This window comes from Monopterus albus, unplaced genomic scaffold, assembly GCF_001952655.1.
Source record: "Monopterus albus unplaced genomic scaffold, M_albus_1.0 scaffold362.1, whole genome shotgun sequence".
Lineage (NCBI taxonomy): Eukaryota > Metazoa > Chordata > Actinopteri > Synbranchiformes > Synbranchidae > Monopterus > Monopterus albus.
Genome location: NW_018128242.1, coordinates 879,139 through 898,632, shown reverse-complemented (window position 1 = coordinate 898,632; position 19,494 = coordinate 879,139). Strand labels below are relative to the sequence as shown.

The 19,494-nt window shown below is 41.7% G+C and overlaps 2 protein-coding genes across 2 annotated transcripts in view; one reads left to right on the top strand and one right to left on the bottom strand.

Annotated features, from left to right (window-relative positions):
- LOC109951083 (eotaxin-like) overlaps window positions 1–1,940 on the top strand; it is a 5,486-nt gene extending 3,546 nt beyond the window's left edge. Inside the window, exons 5-6 of the mRNA XM_020585366.1 lie at window positions 364–381; window positions 1,876–1,940. Of these exons, the coding sequence (XP_020441022.1) occupies window positions 364–381; window positions 1,876–1,940 (83 nt within the window). The remainder of the gene's footprint in view (window positions 1–363; window positions 382–1,875) is intronic.
- The window catches only part of LOC109951054 (vasoactive intestinal polypeptide receptor 2-like), a 26,814-nt gene continuing 8,970 nt past the window's right edge, over window positions 1,651–19,494 (bottom strand). The window contains exons 2-13 of the mRNA XM_020585311.1: window positions 17,292–17,391; window positions 15,782–15,912; window positions 15,084–15,161; window positions 8,489–8,586; window positions 7,469–7,607; window positions 6,297–6,447; window positions 5,318–5,378; window positions 5,007–5,076; window positions 4,202–4,293; window positions 3,582–3,720; window positions 3,290–3,331; window positions 1,651–3,186 (exon numbers count right to left, since the gene is read on the bottom strand). Of these exons, the coding sequence (XP_020440967.1) occupies window positions 3,013–3,186; window positions 3,290–3,331; window positions 3,582–3,720; window positions 4,202–4,293; window positions 5,007–5,076; window positions 5,318–5,378; window positions 6,297–6,447; window positions 7,469–7,607; window positions 8,489–8,586; window positions 15,084–15,161; window positions 15,782–15,912; window positions 17,292–17,391 (1,275 nt within the window). The 3' untranslated portion in view covers window positions 1,651–3,012. The remainder of the gene's footprint in view (window positions 3,187–3,289; window positions 3,332–3,581; window positions 3,721–4,201; window positions 4,294–5,006; window positions 5,077–5,317; window positions 5,379–6,296; window positions 6,448–7,468; window positions 7,608–8,488; window positions 8,587–15,083; window positions 15,162–15,781; window positions 15,913–17,291; window positions 17,392–19,494) is intronic.

The window sequence follows — 19,494 nt, the reverse complement described above, 5'->3', positions numbered from 1 at the left end:
TATACTGTGCTTTTAACTGAGCTGGAACATATACAGTATATGTTCATAATATTTTATTCCAAGCCGAGAAGCTTTGTCATTGTTCTTCTGAATTCATGTTTATTTTATAATAAAATACTGTTTATGGCTTTTATCATCCCTTAATCTTAAAATTTCCTTTGGTAATTTCTTAGTTAGATAGATATTGATTAGAGATCTGTTGTATTAGAAGATGTTAGTGTAGCCAGGATGTCTTCCTCAGGCTGTTAAATGCAAGGTTAGTTAAAGCAGAGAAAGGCTGCCGTCAGGGATAAATGTTATTATGACGGTAAAAGTAACCATAATATTTGTCTTAATGTGTAATGTTATGTCAAATTGTTTTAGATACACACCACGAAAACAACAGCCACACACCTTGACTTTTCCTCATGTTTTGGCTAACGTTATAGCCAGCTGCAAAGCTGGTGAGAGAGAGACGTCTTGGTTGACGTTTCTGTGGAGGAGGGGGCGAGCCAACTGATGATAGTGTATAGCAATGCTTGGTTCGGGGTCTTGCTTCTTCCGGGCTGCTTGGGCAGCCTGGGGGTTGGAAGATCTCTGGACTTGTAATGTTAATTTTGCCTGTGACTCTTTGAATAAACTAGCACGGTTATATTTTTTATATATCCAAGTGGTCTGAGTCGTCCCTCTGAGTTCCTGGTTTGAAAGAACCGCACGTGGCTTTATGATAGAATTAAGCCTTTACCAACTACTGTAATTTAAATGCGACTAAAGCTGACATTTCATGTTTTTCAGTACACATATGAAGTTAGAGAGAGTGATTAAGATTAAAAACTTAAATTTAAGATTAAATTGGCTTTATAATGTGTCTGCAAAGTTATACAGCAACCAATGCTCCATAAAAACTGAAATATTCAGATTACACGCCGACCAAATCAAAACGAGTGATCCGGTTGCATTTTGTAATTGGATTACCTGTATGACAAGAGAGCTTAGGGAAGTTTCCAGACATGATCTGGGTGCCAACGCCATGCAGACCAAACTCAGGGTCCACTCATCCACAGGCCCAGAGTATAGGCTGCAGGAACGGACAAACGGTAAAAGTCTTGAACTGAGAAAGGAAAAATAATCAGCGATGTTTATAAAAAAAAATCAAAGCTTTTGAAAATGTATCTGAACAGATGAGATATATTTAACATTTAAGGTGACTTTTCATTTCCGTGGAGCTTAATAAAGTCTTATTTTAATATCATAATACATCTTAGTTTATTAGTTAATGTTCTTTGTATTAATCTGAATCTGCAAAGCAAGTAAAATGATCAAATAAAAGTAGTGGAGTAAAAAAACAGGACTATTTGAAGTTGAAGTATGAAGAAGCAAAAAATTTGAATATTTTTGTGAAGTACCTCAAACTTGTACTAAATACAGAGCTTTGGGAAACTTTACAGCACTGAACAGGAGAAGAAGGGAATCGGTTTAGCCCAGACATGAAGCACCAACACTGTTACTCACTGCAGTTTTCTGATAATGGAAACCAGCTGTGCGTTATTGGACTGGATATCAACAAATAATCCCAGAAGACAGTAAACACAAGAAAAATTCAAAAACAACATAGCCTCCAATGTTTTATACTCAGCGGTTTTAATAAATTTGCTGAATTTATCAGGTTATGCAGCATATACATCCAGGTTTGTGGGGAAAAACCTTTGTACATAAAAACATTTGAGTTGCATGTTTACAGCTGTTCATTCCTGTAACGTTGCCATTATTGAGTGATGTTTAGAAGAGTTTTAATCACTTTTCTGTCCCTTCATGGCAGAACAGTTTCAGATGCTTTTGAATAACATGTTTTTACAATTCAAAGGTGCAGAACCTGTAAAGCGTTTTGCCCTCCAGAGATCCACATGCAGTCTAAATTTGGCACCAATTACAACACAAGAAAACATGAGATCATAGGATAAATCTGAGAGTCTGTGAGAAAATCAACTAGAGAAAAGCAGAAAAACTTGTTACTTTTCGCTTTGCTTTTTTTCCTGCCAACTGCTGCATCATTTTACCTGTTCATGCCACTAAAATGATTCAAACGTACTGTAAAAAAAATCCTGTGGTATCCCATTTATGAAACTGAGAGGTCAGAGCCAGACACTCGCTCATTTTATTCTAGTGATGAAACACCATTCAATGACTAATATCTGTCATTATCAAACTCATAAGCATGGCCACCTCCCCCTCCCAGTTTCAGATGTGTTGATTTGGTGACCTCTAGTGGCCAAAGGAAAACATGCTGTTACATAGTACAGCGAATGGGAAAGCCCTCATTGTGTGGAGGTCGTCTTCTCCCAAGAGACAGCTGGTTGCAGTATGAAAAGTTGTGTTATAAGCTGAAGCAGTAGACACACACTGAGGAAGACACTCTGATGCAAGTTCAAGATGGTTTTGGTACAAAATGTGAACACTGGATGCTGATATTTAATGACTGGCTGCACTAAACAGTTAGCTTATGCAGCTAGTTTGGTTTGAAGACCAGGCGTGTTCCGATAGGCCAACAATATGTGAATAAATGTGACTTGTGATATAAGATGTGAGTAGCACTTTAATTTTGTCAAAGCTCTTTGAGGAAACAAAGCCAAAGATAACGACTAGTTATCAGAGTCACACATGGTTGTTTATTCAGCTGTGTCCCAAAAATATGTAAAAGTGACTGAGATATTGGATATAGGTTTGTTTGTTTGGCTGTTTTTTACCAGCTCTATATTTATTAGAATGTTTAAGATCATATAAAATAGTCTGAAAGGGAGAATAAAAACTCTGTTGATACATGTTTCTCTTCTGCAGGATTCCAGCAGGTACTGTTGAATTCTGAATATGGACTCGTATATTATAAAAGTCCAAGAGACATATAGAGTCAGATAAAAAGGTCCTTCACCTCAGAAACCTCTGGACATTACAGGTTCAGTTGCTGCAGTGACAAACAACATCTGCATCCATTTGAATAGAAAAGTTTTTAAAAAACCAGACTCTCTCTGTCCCCGGTCAGAGCACATTGGTCTCAGTCTGCAAGATAGACAGGGCTTGGGAGTCCCTGGGAAACTGGGCAGCGTTTTTGGTGCCATTTTGGCTCACCGACACAGCATGGAGCTTGTAATCCCGCCTCACATAAGGCTTGAGTGATAAACTCCTCCACGTCCTCCTCAGCTCACCCTGAACCTGGTGGTACACAGCAGCAAAGCAGAGTTATGCTTGTGAAGAAAAGGGTTACACTCACAAAATGGTCAGAATTATTTGCTGAAACGGTTCTGTGGAGACTAACCTCGCTGTTGAGGAAACAGTAGAGTACAGCCACAATTAGACCCTAAACACACAGACACATGTTCACAATCACCAATTCATAAAAGGTAGGTCAGTATTCGCATTGAGTAAATTTCCTGAATAAAATAAAGCCACTGCTTTCTTTTCTTCCTGATGGACTTTACATTCGAACCAATAGTAGACAAAACCATTACTTCCAACCGTTCAAATCTACCCAGTCAAAACACTTTATGACATGTTTGTTTCTGATGGACACGATAGTCACTGCTGCCGTTTCTCCTCTCACACGGTACCTGGAAGGATCCAAGACCGAGTTCAAAGAAGATTTTAATTTGCACCATGTTTCTATCAGCCGGCTCCACCAGGTAAACGAACACCATGTAGTTCACCCCAAACAGAGGGATCAACAGGAGGGTGGACTTCGCCAGACGCCTGGGAAACAAACACACGACACCACAAACAAAGCTATGCACTCAGTACATGCAGTAAACGCAGGCTGACATTTATCAGACAGACGATGACAACCCACCATCTGTGTGTTCTTGGCAAATGTTTAGTGTAATGTGCAGCATTTTGTTCTTTCCTTCCTCAAGCGAACTTGAGAACCTGTGGATGCCGGGGAACCTAAAACCCATGTTAACAATCATTTGCTTTAAAACAAGCCTCATTTACAGCCAAACAATCCTTACACATTTAAACACTTGCCTAAGAAGCCACACTTGGCTGTCGACTGAGTGAGCTGGGCTTCAGCACCATGTCCATGTTTAGAAAAACAATCATCTATTTCTGATAATGATTCCTTTATGTGCCAAACACAGAAATCTGGCTGCCTGAGTTGGCATGACATCAGCTAAAAAGCCCCTAAATGTAAGAATACAGTCAATAAAAGTTCAAAGGTGAATACGACACGTACCTGTATTGTGCATTCTCATTTCCGCCAACATCAGTGCAGCGCAGTTTCTGCACCAGAATACGAATGATGCTGACGAACAGGATGAAGTTGATCTTGTAAAACAAATGGGACAAAGCAGAGAGACAGAGTCATGTACACAATGAAGAGTTGATCTGTGAAGTCGCACCAGCACAGCCACAAGATGTGTGTTTATGTGCAGATTAAATCCTGCAAATCAAGCAGGACTGAGCTGTCGCAGCAAGGAGAAAATATGCTGAAGCAGAAAAACCCAAGTTTACGACGGCAGCTTGTTCTGAGTGATCGTTTGGTCAGTGTGTTTGGAAACAACCCGCCAAAGGATTAAATCTTATCTGAAACTTCTCTCTGCTTTGGACTTTGTCAGTTTTTATCAGCATTTATAAATGTCCCGGTTTGGATGGTAGAAACTGGGACATCATATTAAGATAATAATAAATGTGCCCAGATGTTTGAGTTTACACAGCTGGGAAATGAAAACAGGAGCGTTATAAAAATACTCATACTTGTAAAATAATAAAATAAATAAGATAATGACTACAATAAAATATATCATATATAAAAATTAACAAAAGTAAAAAATACCTATGCTTGTAAAAATATACAATAAAACTGATAATAAAATCATATATAATAATAAAAATAATTCAAAATACTTGTGCTTGTAAAAAATGCCATACAATAATAAATAAAAGAAAAAAAATATATAAAATAATTCTAAATACTTACTTTAACTAAATTATTAACTTAGGATATTAGGACACCAAAGGTTTTGAAGTGAAACACGTACAATGACAGACGCCATGATGGGCCAGTTGATCAGTCTGTCGGGGACGGGGTTTTCATTCATCTCCCAGCAACTGAAAAAAGGAAATCTGTGAGTTTTTCTGTTTTTGTAAAATCAGAAGTGGCTGAACTTTATGTAGCATTTATTAATTCACTATTTTAATCCACTTGATGTTATGTCCTATCATATTCTGCTACAGTACATTTCTCTAATCCTAGCTGCAGCCCTGGTAAAGACCACTAGACATCGACAGTGTTTTTAAGATGCTACACCTACCCACAGTGTAGCTGTGAGATCAGGAGGCCCAGACTCACCTCGTGTCTTCCAGGTTTATCCGACATATGATCCACGCCACCATGAAAACAAAGGGGATTCCTGAGAGGGAGGAGGAGGAGGAGAGAGAGTCTGTTTAGATTCTCAGTCTGCTGGACACAGAACATCTTCATGAGGTGCCACACAGGAAACATCACGTCCACACACACACAGGCGCACACACATAAAACAGCTGGAGCTGAATGGTGAAACATTAGGGAGGGAGTGTTGGTAATGATGGATGGTGGAGGGAGGTGCAACACAGCAGCAGCTGAGCAAGCACCAAGGCCAAGAGACTTTGCACATCCTGACCTTTTATTAAATATGCTTCACTAACGCTGTGGTTTAGGCTTACACCTGTTAATTAATGAGCTTCTGAGATGCTGGTAGGTGGATTTTTTAACCTTAGCACAGAGTCAGATAACTGTTTCCCCCTATTATGTCCCTATAGTTTTGATGCTAAGCTAAGTTGCCTGTTTTGTGCTGGACAGGTAGATTAGTCTAACAAGTAAAATCAACCTAAATGAAAGTGTTTGTTTAGCTTTAGCAGAACATGGCCAATGCTGGTAACCCACTGTGGTCAAGTGAGCCACCATTAGCTTTTGTTTGGTCAAGTCAGCCACACTTGTTTTCTGAGTGTGCAAATTGTCCTACATTTACGGTAATCGCTATGAACTGGCTGTTTAACACAATGTTTGAGAGCTTTGCGATCTGCAACCTCACCACCAGATGGCACTAAGTGTCTTTAATGTTGGAAAAATCTACCTATTCCACTCATTTTACACATGTTCCCCAAAGTTCAGCTTGGCCTGATTCTTAACTTAGAAAACTTTGGGATCTATCAGAAATGAAACTTGAATCAGTTTTAACAAAATTTTGTCGCACAACTGAGTTTGTAATGACTGACTGACTGACTTTCATAACTGAAGAGAATACTACCCAACAAAAGTGTGCAGTGCTCCTGTGTGGTGCAGCCTGTACCCCAGCCGATGAGCAGGTAGACCGAGAGGCAGGTGCAGTAGGTGTGGATGATGAGCAGCAGCGTGTGCAGGTAGAGCCCCTCCACCAGCAGCCAGAAGAAGTTGGCCATGATGAAGTAGTTAAAGAACACCAGGCTGGCCTTACAGCCCACCTGCAACGACAGCAACACTTGTTACACACGTGCTTCAACCGTTCATACAATAAAATGTTTGCCATGCAAGAAATCATGAATTTAGTGTAAGAAATTATTTTAGGAGCGACTCTACAGATGGCAAAAAACACTCCACCCTCACACACATGTTCACAAACTGTTTACGCTTCACATGCAACCCCAGATGTTTATAGTTTTGAACTTTAGTTCTTAGCTACAGTTTAAACACAAGCACAAACAAGCCTGCAAACAACGACGCCAAGCTAACTGATAATAAACATGAACTATTGGTGATCAAATTCAGTGAATTCACACTGTAAACTAGTCTCTGAAAATAGATACTGTATAAAATGTTTGTAGTTTCAGGCACTTTAACAAATTTAAACAACTGAAGAATATGTAATTTAGGCTCGGACTGTATTTGAACTTTAATGTACACACCACCATTCACGGACCGCTGTTGAACAGGAAGTTTGTGTATTTATTATGGGTGTAATGATACACAATCACCCTTTTATCACTCACTGTTATGCCTCCAGGACTCGATTGCTTGGATACACACATGTAATACGTACAGTGTATACTGACAGATTAGACCCTGATAACTTTGGTCCTGTTTTTAAAAGAACAGTTTTACAAAGAACAGCCAATACATTAGAAATATGGTGTCTCTCTGAGAACGAGTGAACATTTCAGCAGATTACAACTCATGGTATTTCTCATAAAAGTGGGTCTGTGGGTTGTGCTGACTTTGGGCTTGATTGTAAACCTTTGGGGAAACTATTGGAGCAAGCACTGCTACAACTTTATAAACAAACTGGATTTTTATGTGACCCAAACAGAAAATGACTGCTTGGAAAGACTGTTATGATTAAGTACAGGGACCAGCTCTTCCTCTCAGCTAATGTTACCAGATGTCCTATAAAAACTTCAGACAAGCTGCAGCATATCCCTCGTATCAGAGGTGAACATCGACCATAGTAAATACAGTAAAATAAATGTGTGTGTGTCATGAGGTCACCAGCGAGGGCTGTGTGCTGCAGTCTATGGTCTCGTCGTCTGAGAAGAGCAGAGTGTCTTTGGTCAGCACGGCCACGGCTCGCAGCATGAACGACACAAACAAGTTCAGATGGATATAGTTCCTCGTGCAGTGGAGCCTCCTGCACACACACACACACACAGAGGAATATAAGTGTGTTTACAGAGGCTGTCAGGGTGTGAACCCAGCAAAGGATGTTGTATCTAAACACACTGACACTGGCTGAGTGAACAGCTGGAGCTGCTCCAGGCCAAATGCAAGATTGATCCGTCTCACCTTGAATACTCTCTGTGTGTTTTAAGGGTTTATATGTAGCTTTATACTAGATCCTGAGCTAATATATCCAAGTTATCCTGACTTTCCAAGCCTAAGTCTGATCTTTTTGTCAGTACCTGCTGGAGCCTTCCACACTTGCTTGATTCTAAACTTCCATCCTTCAACATACACACGTTTATTAAAATGAACACATTTATCTGAAATCTTTGCATTAAAAATACTTGAAAAGTGAACTCTGGATTTACAAACCAACTTCACCTGGCGGAGAAATGTACTCAGCTTAAGCTGAATGAGCTTGAGGTAATGATATATAAACTAAATCATAACCAGTTCTTTTTGACGTCTAATGCACAAGAAATGTTTCAAACTGGGATCAAATGCATCTTGATGACACTGATGCACTTGACTTCATCTCCCCATCAGTACAGACATAATGATCACTCCATTTAAACTTAAAAACAGCATAGCTAGTTATGAAAATGATCAACTGTGCAAACTTAATTACTCCCAGAACAACATGCGTTTTCTGCAGGTTATTATGTTAAAGGGAAGTGAGATACCAACTGTTTTGTGCACAGTGTCCTAACAATATTCTTGCGTTTCCAAGTCTTTTCAGTTTCTGGAGCTAAGAGTGTGAGTCGCTCCTTGTGCACACACAACTGTAAATGGACAAGACTGCTTCAGTGAGCGTATAGTGCTTTAACATGTGTGTTTGTGTGTGCATACCTGAACAAACAAATGACGACGGCGCTGGTGAGCAGAGCGATGAGGGACAGGCTGTGGCCCAGAGTGGACAGAATCCTCACCACCCTGTAGAAAACCAGCTGGACACAAGTAGATAAATCACATTTATTGTGCATTTAACACCTGTATATAGTCAAACTGGGCAAACTCATAGTCAGCTACTGTGAAGCAGAGGAAGATTTCTCTCTAGAAACAACATTAAATGCAGTGGTGACGGTGGATTTTCCATTGTTTTAGGCCAGGCCTTCCCCTTTAAGTCGTTAAAGCCTTATAGGTAATGTTGTTGTTGCTGGAAGTGGGGACCTGCAGTGTGAGCAGTACAAGAGCGAGAAGACTGCATGGAACAGACTCTTTTTACATGGCAGCCAGACAGTAGTCAGCTCTAAGTGCATAGATAGGATTGTAATTCCACGTGGAAATGTGACTTCACCTCCTCCCCTGATTCAAATCAGTCAAAAGAACAGACAAAACAAAAATCACTGACATCTTTCCAGACAATGTTGCATGCAGGGTCCATCAGCTCAATCAGCTTCTTAGCATCAGGTCTTCCCAGTGACTGTGACTTTAAGGGGTTTCAGGAGGATTGCAAGTGCATGTTTGCTGTTGGTATTTTTCCATGGTAGAGCTTTACTTAGGCGAAGAGCTGAAGTTCTTCCTCCATCACTCCCAGTTGATCCACTGTACACATACACAGTCACAGCCTGGCATCAGTGTCTCATTCCTGAGCTTGATTCTCAGGCCTTTTGCCTGGAGCTGATGACCTGCTGCAGCGACACTGCCTTCTATGTCCAAACACATCTCCATCCATAAACTCTGGCTGGCTCGCCCTCTCCATCTTCTTCTCTGACACCAGGGAATTAAAGCAATATTGAACTTTAGGCTGAACATCTTGTTGGCTACAAGAGAAGTCTAAATCTGGTGAACTGTCTTTATCTTCAGCTCTTGTGCGCTCTGGAGGCCGAGATGTGCTCAGTGGAGCAGGAATCTTTATAAAGACATCCATTATATTTGTTTTCATGCATGTGTGTGTGTGTGTGTTGTGGGTGAACAGGATCGAATCCCTGCAGCAGGCTCAACATCTGGTGGAGCAGTTGAAACCAACTGCTCCATATAATTTTGTTGTATGTGTCACAATGACAATAAATAAAGCTTCTTGCACACATGGCTTGTAGCTTTCTGATCCACAGAGTAGTGAGCTCCCAACTCCTGCAGACGTAGGATAAAGATAATCACCTTTATTGGCAAAGTATGTTACACACAAGGAATTTGTTTCCGGTACAGAACCAATGGCAGCCATCTGCGGCACCACCTCAACAAGGGGCAACAGTGTGTTGCCCAAGGACACTTCAACACGTGGACTGCCGGCACTGAGATTTGAACCTTCAATCTTCTGCTCTATCACTGCACCACTGTCACCTCCCCTAAACAATGCTTGGCTACTTCGCACCTTAGCAAAGGATGGTTTAAAAGCTTTTAGCACTGTGGGTGCATGTTTTAAATCATCAGGTTTTAGGCCACTGTGTCTGCAGTCACTGCACCATCAGGACATGTGCAGGGTATTTTTTTCATGGCTCATTAGTTGAAGTTGTGTTATTTTGTGGGCTAATTATTGTGTGTGGATTTAAGTGTCAGATCTGTGATTGGTGAGGACCGAGTAGAGCACATTTCCTATGCACCACACTGGTCACTGTGTGGAAAGTTGGTTTAGGAGGATGTTGCTGAGAGAGAGGCTGCAGAACTGTCTGAGCTAAGGAGGTGCTGCTCAGTCACTCCAAGCTGTGCCACATAGGCTACTTAGCTCATTTATTTTTCTTATGGTGGCAGGTGGTTCTTTTGTGTACTATAAGATATAATCCTGCCGGCCCTACTGCCTGCATTAGCAGGGACAGCATACGCAACGAGCATGTAGGTGGTAGCACAGAGAATGGAGAGGGAGGGACAGGAGGAGCAGTTTGCTTTCAAATCCAAGTGCAAGTTCAAGAACTGCATATTGTAGCTTTAAGTCACAGGTCTGAGTACTTGAGTACTCAGAGTATTGATTACTCTCCTGCAGCGAGAGTGATCAGACAGCCAGGTGTATCTGCTGTGTGCACAGTGTAAGCTAACTGCCAGCGGTGACGTCTGGTCTGGACTGAATGTTTTCCAGACGGAAAAGCTGCGTCTCTTCAACAGGAAACAAATAGAAGCTTCACTGGAAGGTTGAGCGTGGGAATCCCACACCTGAGGGCTCTGGACAGGATCACTGCACTGTGTGCACGGTACGCTCTGCTGTTTTCTGTCACGCCACTCAGATGTGTGTACACTACATCATCTATTAGTTTCTGTGCTCTGTGCATTTGCTGTGAGGCAACTTACTCAGGAAGTGTTCGGTACAGGAAATGTTTGACTATGTCGCTCTAGCTTATAGACACACATTTTCACATTTAGAAATAAAGTAGCTCATTGGAAACCAAAGAAACTTCTCTTTATGGGTGAATTTGGATTGAACCTTGAACTTTTCCCATCTCAAAACAACTGCTCATGTTGCTCTCCTCATTTACATGCAACATCTCGCCAACGACCTGGAAACTCACCTACATAGTTCACACTATGTAGGTGAGTTTCCAGGATGGACTGTAAAAATGCCTCAGTCTAATGTTCCTGAACATGACTGGCTTTCTACAGTAGTAACATATTAATTATTATCAACCCGTTCTTATCCCAGTGCATCACACACTGAGGCTTTATCGAGCACGTCTGGTGTCTGTCGGAGACAGACGCTGTGCAGGAGGCACCACCTTAACCATACTTATGGGTGTGATAATGACCAATAATAACAAACTGGCTTACCATTATAAACAGTCCTACTCAGCCTTAGTACTGTACAGTACACAGGAGAGGTCCTTAAACAACAAGAGAAGTTTTTAATGGAAATTGAACAAATAAGACATAACTTTAAAACACCTGGTATGGTTTGTGTTCTGGGGCAGTGTGGACACAATAATGGCTGCGGCTATTCTCTTAAACCTCCTTGCTCTTTTAAAGCTCAGTATGAAGGCCCTGGAATGCAGCCGCAGTCACAAGCAATAGTTGGCGAGGCTAGAAAATAAGAAAATAAGCTGTGTGGCATCACACAGATGCCCTGGAGAAGAAAGGGCGGAGCCGAGCGGCCACATCACAGAACATAAGTGGGATCTGCTAGAGGTTTACTGTACTGCAGGAGAAGGGAACTGTGGGATTGACCACTTTTACACAAGCACATACTCAGCTGTGTCAGTCTGCTTCATAATTCTCTGGGCATTCAGCTGAAGGGGGAGAAATTTTTATCTTCAACATGTGAAGAGGCAGATGTGGGGAGGTTAAGCCTGAGTCTCACCGCAACACTCAGCTGTTCTCCTCTCACTTAGTGAAACAGTTTTTATGTTTTCTGTGCAATAAAGAGCCCGAGTGCAAGTGATGACCTACGTATTTCCACTGCAGGAAACCTTTTAAAAGCTCAACATAAACTCAGAAGTCATGAATGTTGAACAATAATTAAACACAGGCCTATTTCTAAACTCATTGCCAGTGTGGGTGATTTTTTTATTTTTTGCATTGAATTTATGGTCATTTATAAAAGCCCCGAAATTCCTGCCCATGTATAAAAGCTACAGCTTTTTGCACTGAGACAGCTACACAGTCCACAGAATTATCAATAGGCCAGTTATCAGTTGCTGTATAACTTCAGTGATTAGATAAGGTCCCTATTTGCTAACTAAAACCTTCTGGTAATAAAACAGTCAACATGCCAGAAAACACTGCTGTGATTCTCCAGAGTTAACGATATTTGGACTTTTGCTCAAAATGAAAACGCAGTGACAGTTTGGATCGGCTGAACTTGTGAATGTGTGCAGCAGCTGAGCTATTTCTAGCAAAGCATTTAGGTTAATGAGGCTGCTGAAAGATCAGTGTCGCAGCGAAGATCTGAATAATACACTCGGCTACAGCTGCTGTGACACACACACAAATGACTCGCAGCTTCTCGTCCAGTGTGGCGACACAAGCATCGATCCCGCTGCCGGGGACGGGGCCAAAAAGTTCGATTTTGGTTTCATCTGACCAGAGCACCTTCTTCCACATGTTTGGTGTGTCTCCCAGGTGGCTTGTGGCAAACTTTAAATGACACTTTTTATGGATATCTTTAAGAAATGGCTTTCTTCTTGCCACTCTTCCATAAAGGCCAGATTTGTGCAGTATACGACTGATTGTTGTCCTATGGACAGCGTCTCCCACCTCAGCTGTAGATCTCTGCAGTTCATCCAGAGTGATCATGGGCCTCTTGGCTGCATCTCTGATCAGTCTTCTCCTTGTATGAGCTGAAAGTTTAGAGGGACGGTCAGGTCTTGGTAGATTTGCAGTGGTCTGATACTCCTTCCATTTCAATATTATCGCTTGCCCGGTGCTCCTTGGGATGTTTAAAGCTTGGGAAATCTTTTTGTATCCAAATCTGGCTTTAAACTTCTCCACAACAGTATTTTGGACCTGCCTGGTGTGTTCCTTGTTCTTCATGATGCTCTCTGCGCTTTAAACGGACCTGTGAGACTGTCACAGTGCAGGTGCATTTATACGGAGACTTGATTACACACAGGTGGATTCTATTTATCATCATTAGTCATTTAGGTCAACATTGGATCATTCAGAGATCCTCACTGAACTTCTGGAGAGAGTTTGCTGCACTGAAAGTAAAGGGGCTGAATAATTTTGCACGCCCAATTTTTCAGTTTTTTATTTGTTAAAAAAGTTTGAAATATCCAATAAATTTCGTTCCACTTCATGATTGTGTCCCACTTGTTGTTGATTCTTCACAAAATATTACAGTTTTATATCTTTATGTTTGAAGCCTGAAATGTGGCAAAAGGTCGCAAAGTTCAAGGGGGCCGAATACTTTCGCAAGGCACTGTAGGTTAATGAGGCTGCTGAAAGATCAGTGTCGCAGCGAAGATCTGAATAATACACTCGGCTACAGCTGCTGTGACACACACACAAATGACTCGCAGCTTCTCGTCCAGTGTGGCGACACAAGCATCGATCCTGCTGCTGCGACGTGGCCACGGTGACTATTAAGGCCACACGTCCGGTCAGTATGAGACAGCGTCTGAAAGGAGACGGAGCTGAGCCCCATCAGGGCACCGACTGGGTGTCGGGGGAGGCGCTATATACATACTATAAACTATACGCATGATCTGCCTGTTTCTTCTTTCCCGAGCTCCGTCTCTGTTTATCTCTGTTTATCTCTGCTGTCTCTGGACAGATAAACACACACAGGCGCTGACCCACTAAGCTGATGTGAAACCAGCACTTGTCTTCACCGCAGCAGGAACAACAACGCAGATCTTTGAACAGATATGAAACCAAGATGTTCAGATGAACTGAATCAGTAATCTGCACTGGAGTCCTATGCCGTGTCTGCTAATTGATAGTCGAGTAAGTCTGTTTAAGCACTGGGCTACTCTGTCACACTGAAAGCTACTGTGCCTGCAGTGTTGTTATTTAATCTCACACAGCTATGAAGAGTATTTTATTTGATTTCATAAAGGTTTGTCATCCAGCTGTCTTTGGGAGGGACTGTTGTCTGTGCTGACCTTGTTCTTTCACGTGGGCTTGGTGTGTCTCTGCCCTTAGGGAACAAATGTCCTGCATTATTTTCATTATGACTCCTGATTTTGGAAATAGGACAAATGTGTTTAATTCAGATTCTGACTAATTTGTGCAGAGCTGCCTGTTGAAAACCGGGCCTGTGGTTAACCTGTTACTTGTTGCAGAACAAAGCTGCAAACAAGGGGACATGACCCTTTAAGATGTCGACACCACAGACTGGATATGAAGACAAGATAACACTCGAAGTTTGTGCTATTTAGCACCAACTCCTCAGCTGCTGTGGACGTGACACACAGACTTGTGATTTTTAAAAAAGCACAAAAACCCCCAGTGGTTTTAAAACCCTGTGCACAGCATTTCTAGAGTTTCACTTTTTCACCTCTAGCTCCGTCTTGAAACAAAGATGCATAGAAATGATCTAACTTCCAGCGGCTGCAGCTCCTGAGTTGCACCGATTATCACACAGAATGTCTTGAAACTAAAAATTAAACACGTTCAGGGAAACTCTGGAAGCATGTAGACAGGGGAACAGGTTCAGATCATGGTTTGGGTTAAAATAACAACCTGCTTAGTGATTTAACATTTACTATAGGTTTGAAACAGGGAACAAAAAGCTGTCCTGTGTTTTGTCACCCAGCCATCGGCCTCCTTCCTGCCCAGTGTAGACCTACAGCATCGCTTGTTGTACCATGTCACCAGTGGCGACTTTGGGTCCTTTCATAATTACTACAGCTACTAGGTGTTGCCTCAATACAGCTCTTATCAATGATACAGTATGTACCTTCTGACCTACCAGTTGGTGTAGTTTGCCCCCAGTGAAACTATTGATAAAGGACATTTCATGGGGTGAAGACATTTGGACCGGCGTTTCAGTCGGTGCTTCTGCACCACAAACACACGTTCGCTATCAGCTGCTAATGTGTATGAGAGCAAGTGATTGTTGGCATTTAGCAGAATTCACCTTGGTGGGTTCGTCTTTGTTGTTTGACCAGCAGGCGACAGTGATGATGGGGCTCCGTGCGGTGCCTGCTGAGGTTACCTGACACACACACACACACACACACACACACACACACACACACACACACTGTTACCATGCCTCGAAGGGGCTGATAATTCATCACCATTCATCTATAGATGGATAAAGGAAATCATTGTTCATCAAATAAAGCCTGTGAGGAAAAAAAGAAGAATCCTCAGTAAGAATACATTTAAAAAAAATTACAAGATAGAAAATCAGAGTGACAACATTTGGTCAAACTGGCAACAAATTTGATTACTGATTTGTTTAAGCAAAATTTTTAAACGTTTGGCTTCAAATAAATATTTTCTGACTCTCACCAACAGTAAATTAAACATGTTTAGGTGTTGGATCGGTTCTGTTAACAAAAAAAAGTAACTTGAATTTGTCTTCTGTAGAAACAAATGAATCATTTTTCATGGAAATCAATCAGCTGATTGAGATACACCAGTCCAAAATGAGAAGAGATGCCGCACCTGTATTATTTAGAATCATATATACTGTATCTCATAACTGAATTACAAATACTAACTTCCAACACAAACAAACACAAGGCATCACATTAAATACACCAAACTGCACATTAGCATGTAAGACAGTCCTGCAGAATGCACGTAAACATCATGTCGTCTTAACACATCATGTGTGTGTTGAGGCTCACCATTTTTTCCAAACAGGCGCAAGAGTGGTGAGGGGCAGGGGAGGGTCAGCACCTCACCGACCCCAGTGTTTCGCCAACAGGACACGTTGTCCCATTCGCCGTGACACCCTGGACACACACACAGATCAGAATGATAAATTAGTCTGCTCAGAACTTCCTGTTTGGTTGAGCTACGTGTTTCAAACACTCCGATCCTGTGTGCATGCTGAACCAACAGGACTATAAATCACGCTCACATAAAAGCCCTGGTATCCCTCTGAAGTGCTGACATTTGGCTGAACTGTAAATTCAGAAGGGCCTAGAAATTCTTGATTTAACACCTTAAAAGCTCCTTAACCATTTCATGTCTGTCTTAAGAATATTATAAGGATTAAACAACTGAGTTTGATCTTAAAAAGACCAAAGTGAGGCTCTAAATCTTATTCACACACAATACTTACACAAATACTTTAATAACTTCATTTACCTTTACTCCAGTATTAAAGAAACACTCACCTTAGCATTGAACAAACACTTAAATAAACTGTAGCCTGAGGCATTTAATCTCAATAGTTGGAAAAAAAAGTGTAAGGGGTGTATGTACAGGTATTATTGGGATAATAATTAAGGGATTTTTTTATTTAATCAGTCTTTAGCAAAGGTTTGATCCCACTGAGGTTAGAAACCTCCTTTTCAAGGAGATTGTGGCCGAGACAGCTCCAAACACAAACAAACACATAAAACACTACAAGGTAAATCCCAGTTCCCTTGAGGATCAAGGACGACCAAGGTTGCTTACTGTATATCACCTCTGAAAAGCAAAGCTGGAGGAGCCATAAACGAGGATACACTTGACATCTTTTATGAAAGACTTTTATGGACTGGCACACCTTTATTGAAAACCAGTCAGTGATCAGATGCTTCAAATGCAGGATCGGCTGGAAAGGAGGCCTCACATTGTTAATAATGCGTTTCCTCATTTCCTCACATCTTACGTGAGCAGGACTGAGACACAAGGAAAAGACGAAACTGGGGGAAACATGAGTATACACAGTATGTGAGTGCATGTGTGTGTGCCTGCTCTCCTTATACAACCCTGGAGTATTTGTGTGGAAAAGTAAATAAATGATCGACAGCGTATGCAGCAACACACTCGCTGTGCCTGAAACTGGGTCTGGACCCACCCTCCTCTTCACATAACTGACCTCAGTCAACATGCACAAATACGTAAATGTTTGTCTTGCTGTAGCTGTGAGGACACTCGCTGACCTTGCCCCACAACTAAATACCTCACACTAAGCTTAAAACCAAGTCACAGCTCAAAGACGTTGTGAAGACCAGTCAAAATGTCCACAACAACAGTACGCAACTATTATTTCAGTTTTTGTCATTGCACATGCCAACAGTGTTTGTCACTAAGATCTTCCTCTTGTGTTGTTTTCTCCTTGGAGCTGAAGGGTCTTTCCAAACACTTCCTTGTGTGTGTGTGAGTTTTATAGTGTGTATACCTGTGCTAGTTGGCGTCTGTTGCTGCAGCTGTGTCTGACACTCTCTCCTGGCTCTCTGCATCTCCCAGTCAAACTGGCAGTTTGGAAACATCCCATTAATCTGTCCAGACAAGAGGAAATAAATATTATAAATATTATCAGCATGAACAAGCCTCCAATGTCAGGCCCCAGTCGCCACGGTATTAACCACTCATGTGCCAGAGTAGAGCCGAGTGCGCTGAGGCAGAGCATTTACTGCCTCACTTCAGCGTGACAAACACCAAATGAGAAAAAACAAGCTGCTGATTGTGTTACTGATTTAAATATAGCCAGAGATTTATATTTATGCTATCAATGGCATTTTTAATTAGATTTTTACCTAGAACACACCAGAGTGTTGTCACACCATTATATGGCCATTATCACCATTAAAACAGCCAAAAGTTTGTGCCTACTGTACCAACTGTGCTGTTGAGTGTCAAAGGAGCTGCTGATAAATGATGACGTTTGCACTGTCAGACCACTGTCTGGTGAGCGTGTCCTGGTACAGTTGGCAGTAACAAAGGACACACTTTGAGTGTACATGAAGGGTTGCACGAACAATCTACACACTCAAACAAAATGAATCCATGTGTCAACTCAACTTCATTGAAATACTGAGAACACTGGGAGGTCTGTTTATACTGAGATATACTGCTGTTCTCAGCAGCTTTTCAACCTGACACTGTGTTTACAGCTCATACACACAAACTTCTCAAGCTTTTGATACTTCACGGTGAAACTCCTCTGTCTACTGAACCGCCATCTGGGGTCAAATAACTGATCAGCCTGTCATCTTATCATGTGTACCAACCAAACATTATTCCCCCACTCTCACACCTGTGGAAGCCGGATGCTTGACAGGCAACAGCTGCATTTACACTGGCTTTTTAAACATTTCTCCTGCCAACCCATGAACAGACCAAAGTAAAGAATGTGTTGGTCCATCTCTGAAAACGTTCTGACTTTGCTACAGTCTGTGGCCCTCGGACTGATGTCTTCTTACTAAAGACGTGATCTTTAAACATAAATACACAAATATACTGTAAGTCTCAGTAATTTACTAAAGCTGAACCCTGCAGTTTTCAACAGACGGTAACACTGCATTTGTTGGGAACTATTCTCAGTAGTGGATTCCCCATGTGGTGCTCTAGTGAGTGTCTTCTGCACCACGATGGTCAAAGTGGGATTGAGTCAAAATAAACCGGAGTGTGTGTGTATCCATGGTGATGAAGGAACAGACAAATTCAACTCCTAAAAGATGGTGCACACCGTTTCTCTCTTTTAAAAAGTGCAGCTTTAAAGTAGGACACTAACTTTTTATGACTTTTAATTCCTGGACGTCTAGTTCGTCGCCCAGACTGAGGATAAAACACCAAATAATGAGATGCATATGAGGTGTTTGGCCACAGTCTGCGTGTTTAATACTTCACTACATGAGCTGTTTTCTGAAAGCTAAACATTTTGTCCGTCAGTGGTTTGGAGCTACAAACATGAATCTGCAGTGTCCTTGGTTTTCTGACTGTTTTAATGGGGTTTATATTTACATTTGGAACAAAAAATAAATTGGAATTTCCTTTATCAGGGCAAATAATTCAGTTCTGTTGAACTTTGGCATTACATATTAACTTTAAGCTTTCAGGCTGTTGGAAGCTTTAATGATGATGACATTAGAAATATTTCCCAGGCTCCAGGATACACAATTATGAACTCCAGGTGTCCCTCATGGGGGCGCTGTGATCTCCATTGGTTGTTCTCAGAAATTTCAGCAACCGATTTGGATGCATGTCTCCTGCCACTAATCACCCACACCTGTTCACCACAGCATATAGCAGCTTCTCACAGTGTGAGGAGCTGCCAGATTGTTCTATGCTTTGTCTAGACTCTCCAGCGTTTTCCTCTGACTTCTTTCCTGGTACCAGACCCTTGCCTGCTCTAACGACCTGTGATCCAGCCTGCTCCCTCTTGTCTGACTGCCAACCTGAGATCGACACCCTGCCTGTTCAACTAACCTGTGATACTGCCTTGCCTTCCCTGCTGCCCTGCCGGAGACTTCGACCTTAGACCGTATTAAGTACCACTCTTCTGCCTGATCCCCCAAGACTGTTTGTGTTTCTGCTGAAATCACAGAAAGACATTAAAGTGTGTTCTACTGCCTCAGCTGACTGGCTCTTTAATTGGGTTC